This window comes from Pelobates fuscus, chromosome 7 (assembly GCF_036172605.1).
Source record: "Pelobates fuscus isolate aPelFus1 chromosome 7, aPelFus1.pri, whole genome shotgun sequence".
NCBI classification, from domain to species: Eukaryota; Metazoa; Chordata; class Amphibia; order Anura; family Pelobatidae; genus Pelobates; species Pelobates fuscus.
In genome coordinates this window covers 37,186,021-37,202,080 of record NC_086323.1, presented here as the reverse complement: position 1 = coordinate 37,202,080, position 16,060 = coordinate 37,186,021, and the positions used below count along the sequence as shown (strand labels likewise).

Genomic DNA, 16,060 nt, shown 5'->3' with positions numbered 1-16,060 from the left:
AACACCTCCAGCAGCGCCAGCGTCAATGGGGCATATACAGTATTGGCAGCTGGTGACGATTAAAGATAGTGGGGCACTGCCCCTCTGACCAATTTAACCCATGAGATGCCATGCCATGCCCTGTCGGTAGCATCTCCATTCATGAGTGGAGTGCCAATGTCATAGTTGCAATCTATTTTTTAAGACAAACAGCTGGGCCGTTTTCAAAGCATATGCATGGAGCTTCTGCACAAATAGCCTGGAAGTTCATCTGTCCCTCCCTTTATAGCCAGTCTATCCTAACACATGACTAGTTGCCGTCATTCTGGGCTAACACATGCCAGGTTCAGCCAGTCTGGGCTACATACCTCGCAACATTTCAAATGGATAAATAGGGCACTGTTATTTTAGGGGTGTGAGTGGGGGTGTAGTCAGCGGCAGGGCTGTTCTAAGACAATCTAGGTGACTTAATATCAATTTATGTGACTAAAATGTAATTTACAACAAGAAAACTATATCTCTTTTTTACACAGACTAAATTCTAAATACATGTAGTGTAGACACATTACTAGGAGTATTATTGCTCTGGAGCTCTTTATAGACTCAGACACACCAACAGTATAGAGCTCCTAGAAAAGAGGGACATCAGGATAGAAAAGAGGGACGGAGGGATGTGGGTGTAAATAGGAACACTTCGGAGGGACTAATACATGAATAGTTCCAGTCAATCTTAATAACACAGGGCTAGTTCCAGTCCGTCTTAGTAAGACATAGCTAGTTCCAGTCCATCTTACTAACACAGGGCTAGTTCCAGTCTGTCTTACTAACACAGGGCTAGTTCCAGTCCATCTGACTAACACATGGCTAGTTCCAGTCCGTCTTACTAACACATGGCTAGTTCCAGTCCGTCTTAGTAAGACAGAGCTAGTTCCAGTCAGTCTTACTAACACAGGGCTAGTTCCAGTCCATCTTACTAACACAGGGCTAGTTCCAGTCCATCTTACTAACACAGGGCTAGTTCCAGTCTGTCTTACTAACACATGGCTAGTTCCAGACAGTCTTACTAACACAGGGCTAGTTCCAGTCTGTCTTACTAACACAGTGCTAGTTCCAGTCTGTCTCACTAACACAGGGCTTGTTCCAGTCAGCCTTACTAACACAGGGCTAGTTCCAGTCGGTCTTACTAACACAGGGCTAGTTCCAGTCCGTCTTACTAACACAGGGCTAGTTCCAGACCATCTTACTAGCACATGGCTAGTTCCAGTCCGTCTTACTAGCACAGGGCTAGTTCCAGTCAGTCTTACTAACACAGGGCTAGTTCCAATCTGTCTTACTAACACATGGCTAGTTCCAGTCTGTCTTACTAACACAGGGCTAGTTCCAGTCTGTCTTACTAACACAGTGCTAGTTCCAGTCTGTCTCACTAACACAGGGCTTGTTCCAGTCAGCCTTACTAACACAGGGCTAGTTCCAGTCGGTCCTTCTAACACAGGGCTAGTTCCAGTCTGTCTTACTAACACAGGGCTAGTTCCAGTCTGTCTCACTAACACAGGGCTTGTTCCAGTCAGCCTTACTAACACATGGCTAGTTCCAGTCTGTCTTACTAACACAGGGCGAGTTCCAGTCTGTCTTACTAACACAGGGCTAGTTCCAGTCCATCTGACTAACACATGGCTAGTTCCAGTCCGTCTTACTAACACATGGCTAGTTCCAGTCCGTCTTACTAACACATGGCTAGTTCCAGTCCATCTTAGTAAGACAGAGCTAGTTCCAGTCAGTCTTACTAACACAGGGCTAGTTCCAGTCCATCTTACTAACACAGGGCTAGTTCCAGTCCATCTTACTAACACAGGGCTAGTTCCAGTCTGTCTCACTAACACAGGGCTTGTTCCAGTCAGCCTTACTAACACAGGGCTAGTTCCAGTCGGTCCTTCTAACACAGGGCTAGTTCCAGTCTGTCTTACTAACACAGTGCTAGTTCCAGTCTGTCTCACTAACACAGGGCTTGTTCCAGTCAGCCTTACTAACACATGGCTAGTTCCAGTCAGTCTTACTAACACAGGGCTAGCTCCAGTCAGTAAACTAAGACATAGTTAGTTCCAACCAGTCTTACTAACACAGGGCTAGCTCCAGTCAGTCTTACTAACACAGTGCTTGTTCCAGTCAGCCTTACTAACACAGGGCTAGTTCCAGTCAGTAAACTAAGACATAGCTAGTTCCAACCAGTCTTACTAACACAGGGCTAGTTCCAGTCAGCCTGGGCTCAATACAGCCTGGGCATGTTTCAGCCAATTTCGGTTAATGCTGATCTAGTTTCATCCAGCTCCTGCTTCCCCATCTGGGGGTATTGCCTCTCTACTTGTGCCTAGCTCTTAAAATTTCTGTCTGTGATTTCTGAATATTTCTTTATATAGGACTGCTATGTATTAAATTAAACATTTCAGACTACAAATTACACCTCTATTAATGCATCACTTGATGGCCAGGAAAGATTAACTCATCCCATACTGTGGTTGAATGCAGAATGAAGGCACCACGGATGAGTGGGTACATTGGTTCTCATTATTCCAGCAAAACAGCTTTAACTCAAACAATATAACAAACTTTGTCTATATAGAAAAGTTTGCCTGGGAGCATGGACCCAGGGATAAACCCTTTCTTAATCGCATTGGGGTACAGCGGGTCTGAATAGAATGTGGACATATCTGGGAGTACCTATGTATAACACTACTATAAGCTGTATTGCTTGATTTAACATAAAAACAATGTTTCTACCACAAGACTGTGGCTGCCATTTTGTGCAGTGAAGAGGTGTTATCTGTAGATGGAGTTCTATCGATGATTTATCTGCTCTTTTCTCTCTCTTTGTTTCACTCCTGGCTTATCTTGCTTTGCTGTTTGCCCCTACGTGACTCTTCTGTCAGGTGAAGATCTGGAGCGGAATAACGGATCTGCCTCCAGGCCTTACTACATGTCACCCAACCTGCATAGGATTCTGGGAAAGAAGGAACAGAAAACTAAGGCAAAATGCTAATTTATTGCACTTTCTATATTTAACAAAATGCACTTTTTAACATAATAACTGAATTATGCGAGGAGTACATGAAGCTTGGACGAAGGTTTCCAAATTGTACCTGAACAGCAGTCAAACAAGGACACGCTGGTCAGAGGGACCACAAACTGGCAGATGACGTAATATCTTGCAATTCAACATTACATTTTTAGTGCCTACATATAGGAAATTTTCCTATAAAACGCTTTTAGGGTCTTACTATTTTTATAAAGCTTTTTTTTTCTGTATAACAGGAATGGGAGCTTTTTCTTTTCTTTTTTTTTTAAAATCCTTTTCATAGAGAAATACTTGATATAAATGGTAAATTTTTATGACTAGCCATAACAAAATGCATTTCTTTATTATGAGAGGTTTGGCAAACAAACTTTACTTTATCCAAATTTTTGGTGCTCGGTCCATTTTTGCACTTCACAGGGCAGCCATTTAAACTGTGATTTTAAGATGCGCCGATTGGATCCATGGTGTGATGATGTTTGACGGCCATTTTGAATCAGCAGGTGAACACATTAGTGTGCTGCAAAATGGGACTGCAAAGTGTTGGTACTGACAGTCTGCTGCAGATACTCACTATTTAATGTGAGCAACTGTAATTTTATTTAATTACCTCCACATCCAACTGATCGCGAACAGTTTATAGCGTCAACACTCAAAGTAGACGAACAATTGATATTTGGTATTCATGAGACTAATTTTTCTAAAACTTGATTTATAATTTTTAAATTAAGAAACCTGATATGTTTTATTTGTTTGTTGCCTTCCTTGTTTGTATTGTTAAATAATCTTTGTAATAATTCTTTTTTACTGGTCTAAATGCACTCTGCCTGTCTGTGTGATCCTGCTATGATCACATTGTTTCTAGATATATGAATAAGGAGCTGTCACCAGGCAGGTGATGTAGATGTGCTGAAAAATATATTATATGTGTATTTTTTACATTTAAAAGATTGAATTTTAGGGTACATTTTGACTCCATTTTTTTAATGTACAGATTGGCGTTGCACACTACTTTGTCTTTTATTTAACATCTAAAATGTTTTCTTTCCAATTCAACGTTACTCGTGCTAGCATTCATGGCTAGATTTGTCATAAGACCACCGATCGGGCAGCAAGTAGAAAACGGGTGGAACTTACCCTACTAGCAGTCATTTATTTATGCATTTTATTTTATTTTAGTCTGGTGCCGATCGATTTTTAAGCTGTGCATGTGTTGAAATGTATTATTGCTTTTATTTGTGTGTGTGTGTATGTGTGTGTGTTTGTGTGTGACTGTGTAAATGTATTTGTTTGTCAGTGTGTACCTATGAGTGATGTATGACTGTGAGTGTGTATCTCATATTGTGTGTCTGTGTGATTGTTAAATGTATATGTGCAGTTGTGAATGTTTTTCTACGTTTCTTTGAGTGTGTATCTATGAGTCTGTCTGAGCCATTTACTTTGACGGAAACGCCCCTTCACAGCCCTTACTCCCCCCCTTATTCCCATACAGCTGCTGTCTTTCTCTCAACACACACACCCATCTACCACCAACATATATAACAGTCCCTATTTCTCCCAAACACATACTACAGTACGAATGCCCTGCATACATACACTACAACTCCAGTTTACCACACACACAAGCTACATTACTAATTCCCCCAATACACACACACTACAGACCCAATTTCCTCCCAAATACACACTACAGTCCCATTTCCCATCAAACACACACTAAACTCCTTATCCTCTTAAACACACACTAGAGCCCCTACATTGAAAACAGTCCCATCCACACACAACCCCCCTCTTACACATGCAACACTGCAAGCAGTGTTCCCCCTCACACACAACCACACAAGCTGCATCCTCCCCCACACAACCCTTCAAGCAATATCCGCAGTAAAAAAGCAACTCCCCCAGTAGCCTACCATCATAAATGCACACAACAAAAAACCACCCAAGCACACGCAGGCCCAGAAGTAGCATTCATACTACAATAAGCCTCCCCACACACATATATACACCCAACTTCTTCCAGCTCTGTCCAACCTATCATCCAACCATCCACCTAATCACATTCACCATTTAATGTTACCCCAATCTAGTCACATGCACACATCCAATCAAAGACACCAAACTAGTAACATTCACACATACAATCAAAGACGCCAAACTAGTAACAATCACACATACAATCAAAGACGCCAAACTAGTCACATTCACACATCCAATCAAAGGCGTCAAACTAGTAACATTCACCTATCCAATCAAAGGCGTCAAACCAGTATCAATCACACATCCAATCAAAGGCGTCAAACTAATAACATTCACCTATCCAATCACATACACAAAATGTTCGTGTGCATATATATATATATATATATATATATAATGAAAAAATGGATGCTTGGCACTCTCCTTACACATGAAATAAAGATATCTTGCCTGGCGTCCAATACATAGAGAAATAAAAAAAATGGGATGCACTCACAGGTCTGATCTTGAAAAAGACCCGGCAGGGTTGAAACGTTGGTCGAATTTTGTATACACTTTATGTATCAATAAAGCACTATTTTTCATCTATATGAAGACCTGTGAGTGCATCCCGTTTTCTCTCTCTCTCTCTCTATCTATATATATATATATATATATATATATATATTATGTATATATTTTTTTTACATTTAAAAGATGGAAATTTAGGGCACATTTTGACTCCATTTATTTATGTACAGATTAGTGTTGCACAGTGCCCCACTGATAATATATATGATAGAAAAAAGGCTATAATAATTAAGTTTAGAATTTGCAAGTTGATATATTATCAGAGCCCTATCCAGCACATTTTGTAATCCAATGCATTTCACTTACACAGCTAGGCAACAACTTTTTAACAAGATGCAATCACTTCTTGAGAATTCTAGCTTTTTTGTGCATAAAATGTGCATTTTCTGATTTTACATACTTTGAGAGACTGGACAATGAAACTGTTTTCCAAACATGTCAGAGTGAGTGACAAACTTGAGTGTCACAGCAAGTCCTATGGCACACTTCACATGGAGAACAGGAGGCCAGTCATTCTATGTTTACGCAGGGGAGGTGAAAAGGGTACACTCCAAAGGCTGGCAAAGCATGAAGAAAGTTGTCGTTTTGTGTCATATAGGGATCTTCTTGTCTGGTTAAATGAATAGCAGAGCTTGGAGGATTTACAGGACATTGCATTCAGTTGTATTTTCTGATATATATATATATATATATATATAAAAGAAGGTTTGTATCAAGTGTCAAAGTGCACAGTTTACCATCACAGAGCAAGATGCATCCCCTCCGAAAAGCAATTGGAGTTTCACCAATAGATATAAGTTGAAACAAATTCATGTGTAGCAACATCTGTCCTTAAAGAAAGTATCATCGTGTTTATTACTTAAAATAAATGATTACATGCAATATAGACTTGTTGTGTGTTGTGTATTATTTTGTAATGGAAAAGGTAATAATTCTTTCAGTGAAACCCCTGGCTTAACCTTAATCTTGCCACCTAATGAGGCCATCTTTAGCCCTCTCTGGTCAAAAGCACAGGTTTTCTGCTAACACTATCCACAGTTTAAAGGCCTGAAACGGTCCCAGAGTGCACTTCTGTGATGCCCGGCAATTGCACATTATGTAAGCGTTTGTGATAACCTGCTCTGTTTTTGATCTGCTAAGCTGTGCTTCTACCATAAGGGTCTTACAGACGGCTGCCCCTATAGTGCAAGAGTAAACCAGGAGATGCATTGAAGATAGGTATTTACTTTCTGTATGCATGAAATAATACACACATAGGCTATGATACATGTAAATTTTATTTTAAATAATAAAGGAAAACTGTCGTTATTTATCTCAGATGCTCACTTACATTTATGCGAGCCATCCTGCTTAACCCCTGCTCATTTGTTGCCTTTAGGGTGGCAACTGTTTCCTTCTACTTGTCCTTTCTCCAATGTACATTAATATACAAAAGAGAAAACTAATGGAGAAGATGGTTCTAATAGAATAATCCGATTTGTGAGTAGCTCTGGCAGATAAAATCAGACTCACATAATCCAGAGCCTATAATCTGACTCTGGGATGAACCATTACTACAATTAACAACTGGGAAAAAAACTGGGGTGCAATAAATACGTTCAATAATAAATTCAACATCGTAAGTCAATGGTGTTTGCATGCACTTGTGGCTTCTGATTCCCACCCAACCTCTGCAACAGTATATAATGTGATTGCCTATGTACGTCTTGCCTTAAGTCAGTGATATCAGCAGTGACCCAGCACAGCCCTAAACACATCAGGATCTAGGTCAGAGCTGCACATCTTCACAGGGGTGTATGGAGAAAAACCCAGGTTTATATTAGACTTGACTCAATATAATTATTCTAAATTTGCAATCCTAAATGTGTCAGCATTATTGGAGCAGTAATTGGTGTCTAATAAAAGATGATGTGTATATTGGATAAATCAGAGTCAATATCAGAATATTATGTACTCTGACCTGAGACATTACTTCATTCTAATATATCAAATAGAGAATGCACACTAGAATCACCAGAATGTTATGCAAATACTTTAATAAACCAATAATTGGTACAATAAGCATAAAGCAAAATTACAAAGTGACAATATAAAGGCATAACAAAACAAACCGTAATAATTACCACAATTCTAACAAGACTATTATGACGGAAACACGAGCCCCCAATACACCTAACGTTTCGGCACCTCCTGGCAGCCTTTTTCAATGGTGTTAATAGGTTTATTAAAGTATTTGCATAACTCTTTTTAATGATTCTAGTGTGCATTCTCGAATTGATATATTTAAAGGGACACTATAGTCACCTGAACAACTTTAGCTTAATGAAGCAGTTTTGGTGTATAGAACATGCCCCTGCAGCCTCACTGCTCAATCCTCTGCCATTTAGGAGTTAAATCCCTTTGTTTATGAACCCTAGTCACACCTCCCTGCATGTGACTTGCACAGCCTTCCATAAACACTTCCTGTAAAGAGAGCCCTATTTAGGCTCTCTTTATTGCAAGTTCTGTTTAATTAAGATTTTCTTATCCCCTGCTATGTTAATAGCTTGCTAGACACTGCAATAGCCTCCTGTATGTGATTCAAGTTCAATTTAGAGATTGAGATACAATTATTTAAGGTAAATTACATCTGTTTGAAAGTGAAAGCAGTTTTTTTTTAATGCAGGCTCTGTCAATCATAGCCAGGGGAGGTGTGGCTAGGGCTGCATAAACAGAAACAAAGTGATTTAACTCCTAAATGACAGTGAATTGAGCAGTGAAATTGCAGGGGAATGATCTATACCAGTGATGGCGAACCTATGGCACGCGTGCCACAGGTGGCACGCCGGGCCCTTTCTGTGGGCACGCGGCCACAGGTCCGCCATCACTGCAGAGTAGGCACCTGCCTGCCCGAAACGGCAGGCGCCTACTCTGCTTCCGGTTCGGGAGGCAGGGGAGGGATCTGTGATGCTGATCCCCTGTCCTCCCGCGCGATGCTGTGTGGAGCGTTGCCGAGCGTTACCATGGCAACGCTCCACACAGCATCGCGCGGGAGGACAGGGGATCAGCATCACAGATCCCTCCCCTGCCTCCCGAACCGGAAGCACTGCCTGCCACCACCGGACCACCAGGGATGACGGTACCACCACCGGACCACCAGGGATGGCTGTGTCCCCCCCCCCACTTCATTAAAGGTAAGAAGGAGGGAGGGGGGATACTGATACACAGCACCCCTACCCCCCCAGAAGTACCCTTACACCCCCAGCACCACCCCTAGCCCCCACAGCACCCCCCAGAAGTACCCTTACCCCCCACAGCACCACCCCACCCCCCCAGAAGTACCCTTACCCCCCCAGCACCACCCCTACCCCCCCAGCAGTACCCCTACCCCCCCTCAGCAGTACCTCTACCCCCCCTCAGCAGTACCCCTACCCCCTCTCAGCAGTACCCCTACCCCCTCTCAGCAGTTCCCAATACTCCTTGCACATTCCAGGAAGCGGCTGACATATCCCAGCCCATCCCTTCCTATGAGATCCATAACTGAAGTACCCTTTGGCTGTCAATCAGACAACCAGGGAGGCTTGCTTCCGCTTTCCGTTAGATCCTTGGAGCTAACAGGAGTGACAGGCGAACCTGCCTTCTCCTATAGGAGTTAGTGAGCCTGTGCACGCACATTCCCTTGGTTCTAGATCTTAACTGTACCCTTACAGACAGTCTCTCAGCCGGTCCCTAAATGCAGGACCATGCTGAGATTACTGCTGAAGCACAGTGCCAGCCACACAACCCTAGCGAGTCTAATGATGCCCTTGCTCTGCCCTGCCCTGCCCCAGGACAGTTACCTGGTGTACATAAATACGGACAGGACCCTAGAATAGCAGGATAGTTGGGAGGCCTGAAATTTCTTTTTTTCTTTTGATGTTTACATACAATAGATGAAATTTATCAGTGTTTTGTATTCTGAAAAGTGGTGCAAAGATGAAATATCCCGGTTGAATCTATTTCCATTATAACCACTTTTGAGACCCTGAAACACGGATACTTTAACCCCTTAAGGACACATGACATGTGTGACATGTCATGATTCCCTTTTATTCCAGACGTTTGGTCCTTAAGGGGTTAAACTGTTTAAGAATTCTTTGAAACCAACTATGGGTTTTACCGGTGCATAGAAACTGCCCCATTCTTGGTTGCTTTGATAACACTTCACAATATTAATGCCAGTTTCATGTTACCTGCATTGTTTGGCTGAGAGTGCTGGGGGCATTGCACTGTCATACAATTATTGGTGTCCAGGTTGGTTAAAATTCACAGTGGAAAATGCAGGATTCCTTATTGTTAATTCCTTATCTATGTTTCTTAAATGGGCGATCACCCGACCCTGAAGAGACATTTGGTTTATATTAAACCGTTATTCATTAAATATCGAATAATTTTGGAAATCAAATTATAAAATGAAAACAGGCAAGCTGTGATTGTAGCAGAGTGAGATTCTATCTTCAAATATCTGAACATTAAATGCAAGGCACACATTTTAAGACCTTGTCATCTTCCCCAAACTGCCTGTTGGTTTGTTTTTTTCACGTCCCAATCTTTTACAGGCCTCTGTAGTTGATACAGTGCTTCATGAATGGGAATGCTGCCATGGCAACAGCAGTTTAACTTAAAGGCAAATTATGAATGTATTTTATATGCAGACACATTTCCATGGCAACATACAGGGCTGCTTTTCAACGAGTGTGATTGCACTGAGTGCAAATGAAGATCGAATAAAGGTATCATAAAAAGTCTTACTTGGTGTAATAAATTTAAAAAAATAACACTGACAGAGTAATTCACTAAACTGTGAATTGTGAATTCAAAGTAAATTTCAAACTTAAAATTAAGGCCAATTTGGGAAAATACATTTAGTGAATGATGCTTTGTTTCTCGTGCAAAGGAAATGTAGGAAGTGTTTTAGGAACAAAGTAGCGTTGACAATTAACAAATAGACTGGTACGGACACTAAAACAAGCATTGGGTTTGTTTGTTTTATTTATATACGTCAATGCGTGCAGCTCTGTCGGAATGGGCCATATTATTTGGATATCGTGTTGTTCAGAAGCAAGTTAATTCTTAGAAGTGTCTTAGTAATGTACTTATTACATTCCACGCAGTTTGTATCTGTCTGGTTACACTTAGAGTAACATTACCAAGGGCTTTTTATTGCCAATTTTAACAAGTTTCATTCGCCTCTCCACTGAACAACATCCACGATAAAAGATATAAAACTGCAAGTTAATAAAAAGATTTCATAATGCTTTGTTAGTGGATAATACAGGGGTAATGTTGGGGTTTTCGGCTTTATAAGAACATGTAAATTTGCACGTTATATACCAAGGAACGCAGAGTTACTGAACCTTGTACTATTTCTGCTCCTAGTGGAAGATTTAGAGAGACATGACGGGTCTGCAGAGAAACCTTTTTACATGAACAAATCACTCATGAAGATCCTGAACAAACACAACACACCAGTACCAGTACCAGTACAGTAATAAAACAAAAACAGAGGGACCCTTATTTCCAGGCTGGTGTGACATGAATACAGGTGGAACTTTTAATTTTTTTTATGAAGGTCTTCGTTTTCAAGTTAACATGTATTATATGTGTATATCTTATACCAAAGGCTTATAGGCCAACTACAGGAGGAAAGTACTGTACAGATTTGTAAAATATCACGTTCGCCATTGCAGGATCAGGATATTAATACAGACTCATTCAGGTTTGTGCATAGATTTTTAAATCCTAATAGATCAAAAATGTTGTAAATATTTTTTATTGCGTAGAATAAAAGTGACTCGTTCAGAGATAACTTTTGTTTAAACTTACGAGGACCAGTTATTCATTAAAGTGTGAATTCCAAAAGTTAGGAAACAAATTGCTGAATTTTAAGGGGATGGGGTGAAAAAAAAAAATAAGTCCCCTATGTTTTCAGATGTCAAGTTCTGTTCCCCAACATTTCATACTTTAGTGGATAACCTTGTTACTCCATCATTTAGTGCCTTAACAGGAAGGGCAGGTTATTAGCAGTGTGAGTAATCTTGGCCCAGAAAAAAAAAAAAAAAATTATCTGGGAAAAAGCACATCCAGGAGAAGACAGCGATGGTACGCCTTTATCCATTGAAAAACCCGTTACCAATAAATAGGTCAAGGAGTTCATCGAACTCTTGCTCTTTAACTCCTACTCCCAAAATGACCAGTCCTAAACTAACAAAATACATGGGAGTTGAGGTTAAACATTGAGGGTTACAGCCTCACACCAGGGATCTAGAATATATATATATATATATATATATATATATATATATTAAAAAAAAATAAAAAAAATAAACTGCTCAGTTCTAGCGGTTCTTTAAAAGGACAACTATGTTGAGATTATTGAATATACAAACTTGAACAATATCCTTTGCATATTTTGTAATTTATACGTACAAATAAAAAAAAAAAAAAATACATTTTTCCATAACGTCTCTTGTCTTACTATATGTGCTTAGTCGTATTTAAGACCCCCACTTATCTGACCCGAAAAAAGAAAACATGTCTCAAATCGCTAGAATGCTTTCACAAATAGACATATTATGCACAAGAGCTAAGCATCTCCAAAAAAGTTTCCAATGATGCAGTGAATAAGTGATGTTTCTGTTTATGGAAAGCCAATCCACCTGTAGGAAATGTAAGCTAGGAGATTGCATTCATAACTGAAAATTCTGTACAATAAGATCTTACATGTTATAAAAATTTTAAAAAAAAAAAGTCTGCCGTGCCAAAAATATTTCGGTGTTAACCAGTTCTCCCTCTTTACCCAAGATTTGTGCATGACATATGCACCGTCGTTATTCGGCAGGTGCCATTTTAGTTTACCTTAAATAAAACACTGACACCGAATTTATCTGTTGGATTATAACGTCCACAGCTTTATTAATTATTAAATATGTAAATAAATAAATTAACAATTTAGGGTCATTGTCCATCTAACATTATATTACTATCCCCCCGTACAATACCCCTGACAATGACCCTATCTTTTGAACAATAATTAACATTCACTTAACATATAACCAGAAACACACGGCCTACCAGAGAGGCCCCAAAACCATCTGTTAACTGTAGGGGTGTACCCAGACACCCCTACCCCCTAGGTTCGTAGCCACCGAAGAGCTTGAACCTACCAACATCTAATCCATCTGGCCTACTCCAGCCTAGGCCTTGGCCTGTCCATTCCCAATTCCATCTAACTCCTGGCTTTAACACGCCCTGTTCCCGCCGCTGTGACCAAACGGGATCAAACTCAACTATAGGGAGGGAGGGTGGGACAAGTGACAGGTCAGTGCAATTCAGATTAACTGGCTCCTCACTTAAGATGGCCGCCTATTTACACTACCTGACTCCTCCCCTACTTAGCCCCGCCCTGAACATCCCAAACCTTTCCACCTGCCTACTTCCTGGCCTTGTCAAGGCCCACTCCCCTGTTTCACTGTTCCATGGGCTTCATGACATATGCACCGTCGTTATTCGGCAGGTGCCATTTTAGTTTACCTTAAATAAAACACTGACACCGAATTTATCTGTTGGATTATAACGTCCACAGCTTTATTAATTATTAAATATGTAAATAAATAAATTAACAATTTAGGGTCATTGTCCATCTAACATTATATTACTATCCCCCCGTACAATACCCCTGACAATGACCCTATCTTTTGAACAATAATTAACATTCACTTAACATATAACCAGAAACACACGGCCTACCAGAGAGGCCCCAAAACCATCTGTTAACTGTAGGGGTGTACCCAGACACCCCTACCCCCTAGGTTCGTAGCCACCGAAGAGCTTGAACCTACCAACATCTAATCCATCTGGCCTACTCCAGCCTAGGCCTTGGCCTGTCCATTCCCAATTCCATCTAACTCCTGGCTTTAACACGCCCTGTTCCGCCATAGCACATGACTTGATCCCTTAAGGACATGTGCGCCCCCCACCACCCTGAAACAGGGCCAAGCTAATCCCTTCCTGAAAGCCTAGATTGAGCAAGTCACAACCCACGTCTGACAAGTGCACCCCGTCTCTCCTAAAATAGCCCGGAAGCATGTCCTCCAGTTCCCTATGCCGAACTACAATACCCCCCACTCGCCGCACAAAACTCGCCATTGCCCTGTTAACCTTGCCCCTGCATCGAGCCACTGCAGCTGGATCCCTGGCGTGCCGCCACGTGAAACGGGGGACCATTTCCGACCACACTACCACCACGCCAGGGACCAGGTCCAACAGCCGATCCACGTCTCTCTTCATCCGTCTAACCAACTCCCTTTGCGGAATCAGACCCAAATCATTCCCACCCCCGTGTAATAAAACTATGTCCGGAGCAGACCCCCCGGCCAACCTGCTAAACAACAAACTACTAAGGCTTTGCCAGCTAAACCCCCTAAAGCCAAACCAAGAAATCGACACTTCTCCTTGAGTAAAACCCAGCTGTGCTCCACTTCTCCGAACAGCAGCCCTCTTCTGAGCCCAATAGACATACGAGTGGCCCCAGATCCACACTTTCCATCCTGCAAAGAAAAACACGTTAATACCAAACAGATGGATTCCACTTCCATCACAGCATCCCATCGCCCTGCTCACACCAGCCTATCTGGTCTAACGTATGATCTAAAACGCAAGGATTCCCACCTCCCTATGCGTTTAATCCTCTCGTCCCCCAGTCCCAGCCGTGCGGCCTCAGTTGCCGCCCCAATTCTAAAGGAGTGAGTCCCAAATTGCCCTGGCTCTAGGCCCAGCTTACTTACCCCCATCCTAAACACCCTCGCGAACTGGAAGCGCGACAGGGCCGAGCCATCCTGGTGCACCAAGAAGCAACCATCACCCCCCGGGCGCAATGCCCGGTACTCCGACCCCTTTTCAACTGGGCACACCCCTGACCCAGGCAACCCGAACAACACAACTGCGCAACCTTTGCCAAAAATGTCCGTCTTCGAACGGCGTAACTGAATTCGCACCCTGTCCTCGCGAACCTCCACATCTGTGAGCTGAAGACCCCCAAGGCCCTTCTTGTTTGCGCTCACCAACTCCCCGATCCGAAAAGCCCCGAAAAAAGCCCACACAAATGCCACCGTGAACAACGACACCTCAAATGAGGAGCTGCAAATACCCGGAAGAACGCCCACCAGCTCCCGCAACAATTCAAAGGACACTGGTCTACGCGAGTCTACCGTTTTCTTCCCCCTCTTGAATCCCTTCACTGCCTGACGGACCAGGAAGTGTTTGGTATCATCAACCCAGCCATTGAACTTAAACAGGAAAGCCAAGGCAGAGAGATGCCTATCCACCATGGCAGGCGACGCCTGAGCCGCGAACAGTCGACAGAGTAACCACAAAAGTGCATCCAAGCGTTGCCCCTCCGTAGGGGCGCTACTCACCTGAGCCACCGTCTCGTCCCACAGTTTCCAAACCTTTACGTAGGACGCCCACGTGCTCGGCGCCAGTGACCTCCTCACACAGTCTCCAAGCAGGCCGTCCCGAGTTGCCACATCACACCCGGGCACTCCTGACCCTGGGCCAGCGCGTCCGGCGCAGCCTCCCGGAAGCGTTCCCACTGAAAACGAGACAGTGAGTCAGCCACCACGTTCTGGAGCCCCGGGATGTGCCTAGCCCTGAACACTATGTTGAATGACATACAACTAAGTACTAATTGTCGAAGCAGGCGTACTACCGGGGGCGACGAGGCGGTCAAGCTATTGATCGCTTGCACTACCGCCATGTTATCGGAGTAGAATACCACCTTTTTGTCAGCCAACTCCGTACCCCAGAGTACCACCGCTACAACGATGGGAAACAACTCCAAGAACGCCAAGTTCTTAATCAGAGGACTCACCTTCCACGGTTCCGGCCACGCCTCCGCGCACCACTTACCTGCCAAGTAGGCCCCAAAACCAACACTGCCGGAAGCGTCCGTAAACAACTTCATTGCTGCCGACGACACCGTCGGTTCCCGAAAGAACACTGTCCCGTTAAAGTTGCCCAAAAACTGTTCCCAAACCCCCAAATCGTCCTTCATCTCGGCCGACACCCGAATGTAGTGCGACGGCCGCCGCACCCCACTCGTTGCCTGCGCCAACCTCCGGCAAAATATCCTCCCCATGGGGATCACCCTGCACGCAAAATTAAGGCTCCCCACGAGGGACTGGAGCCCCCGCAAGGTCACCTTCCTTGCCCCCTTGACCACGTCCACTAGCTGTCGCAGATGCCGCAGCTTATCCCTAGGCAGCCTGCATTCCCCGAGCTCCGAATCAATTTCGAGACCCAAGAAGCTAAGGCACGTGGTGGGGCCCACCGTCTTGTCCCCCGCCAACGGCACCCCAAAGGTATGCGCCACCCGCTGAAAAACTTTCAGTACCTGAGCACACCGCTCCGAGTCCCGTGGGCCGACACACAGAAAATCATCCAGGT

At 43.1% G+C, this 16,060-nt stretch overlaps 1 protein-coding gene across 6 annotated transcripts in view; it reads left to right on the top strand.

Annotated features, from left to right (window-relative positions):
- The window catches only part of SLC44A5 (solute carrier family 44 member 5), a 150,007-nt gene extending 138,888 nt beyond the window's left edge, over positions 1-11,119 (top strand). For 4 of the 6 annotated variants that reach the window (XM_063427938.1, XM_063427937.1, XM_063427935.1 and 1 more), the window contains one exon: positions 10,994-11,119. In XM_063427938.1, the coding sequence (XP_063284008.1) occupies positions 10,994-11,106 (113 nt within the window). In that variant the 3' untranslated portion in view covers positions 11,107-11,119. Of the gene's footprint in view, positions 1-2,903; positions 5,338-10,993 lie in introns of those variants that run through there. The other 2 variants (XM_063427936.1, XM_063427940.1) reach the window with 2 other exon arrangements.
- Positions 11,120-16,060: the final 4,941 nt, after the last annotated feature.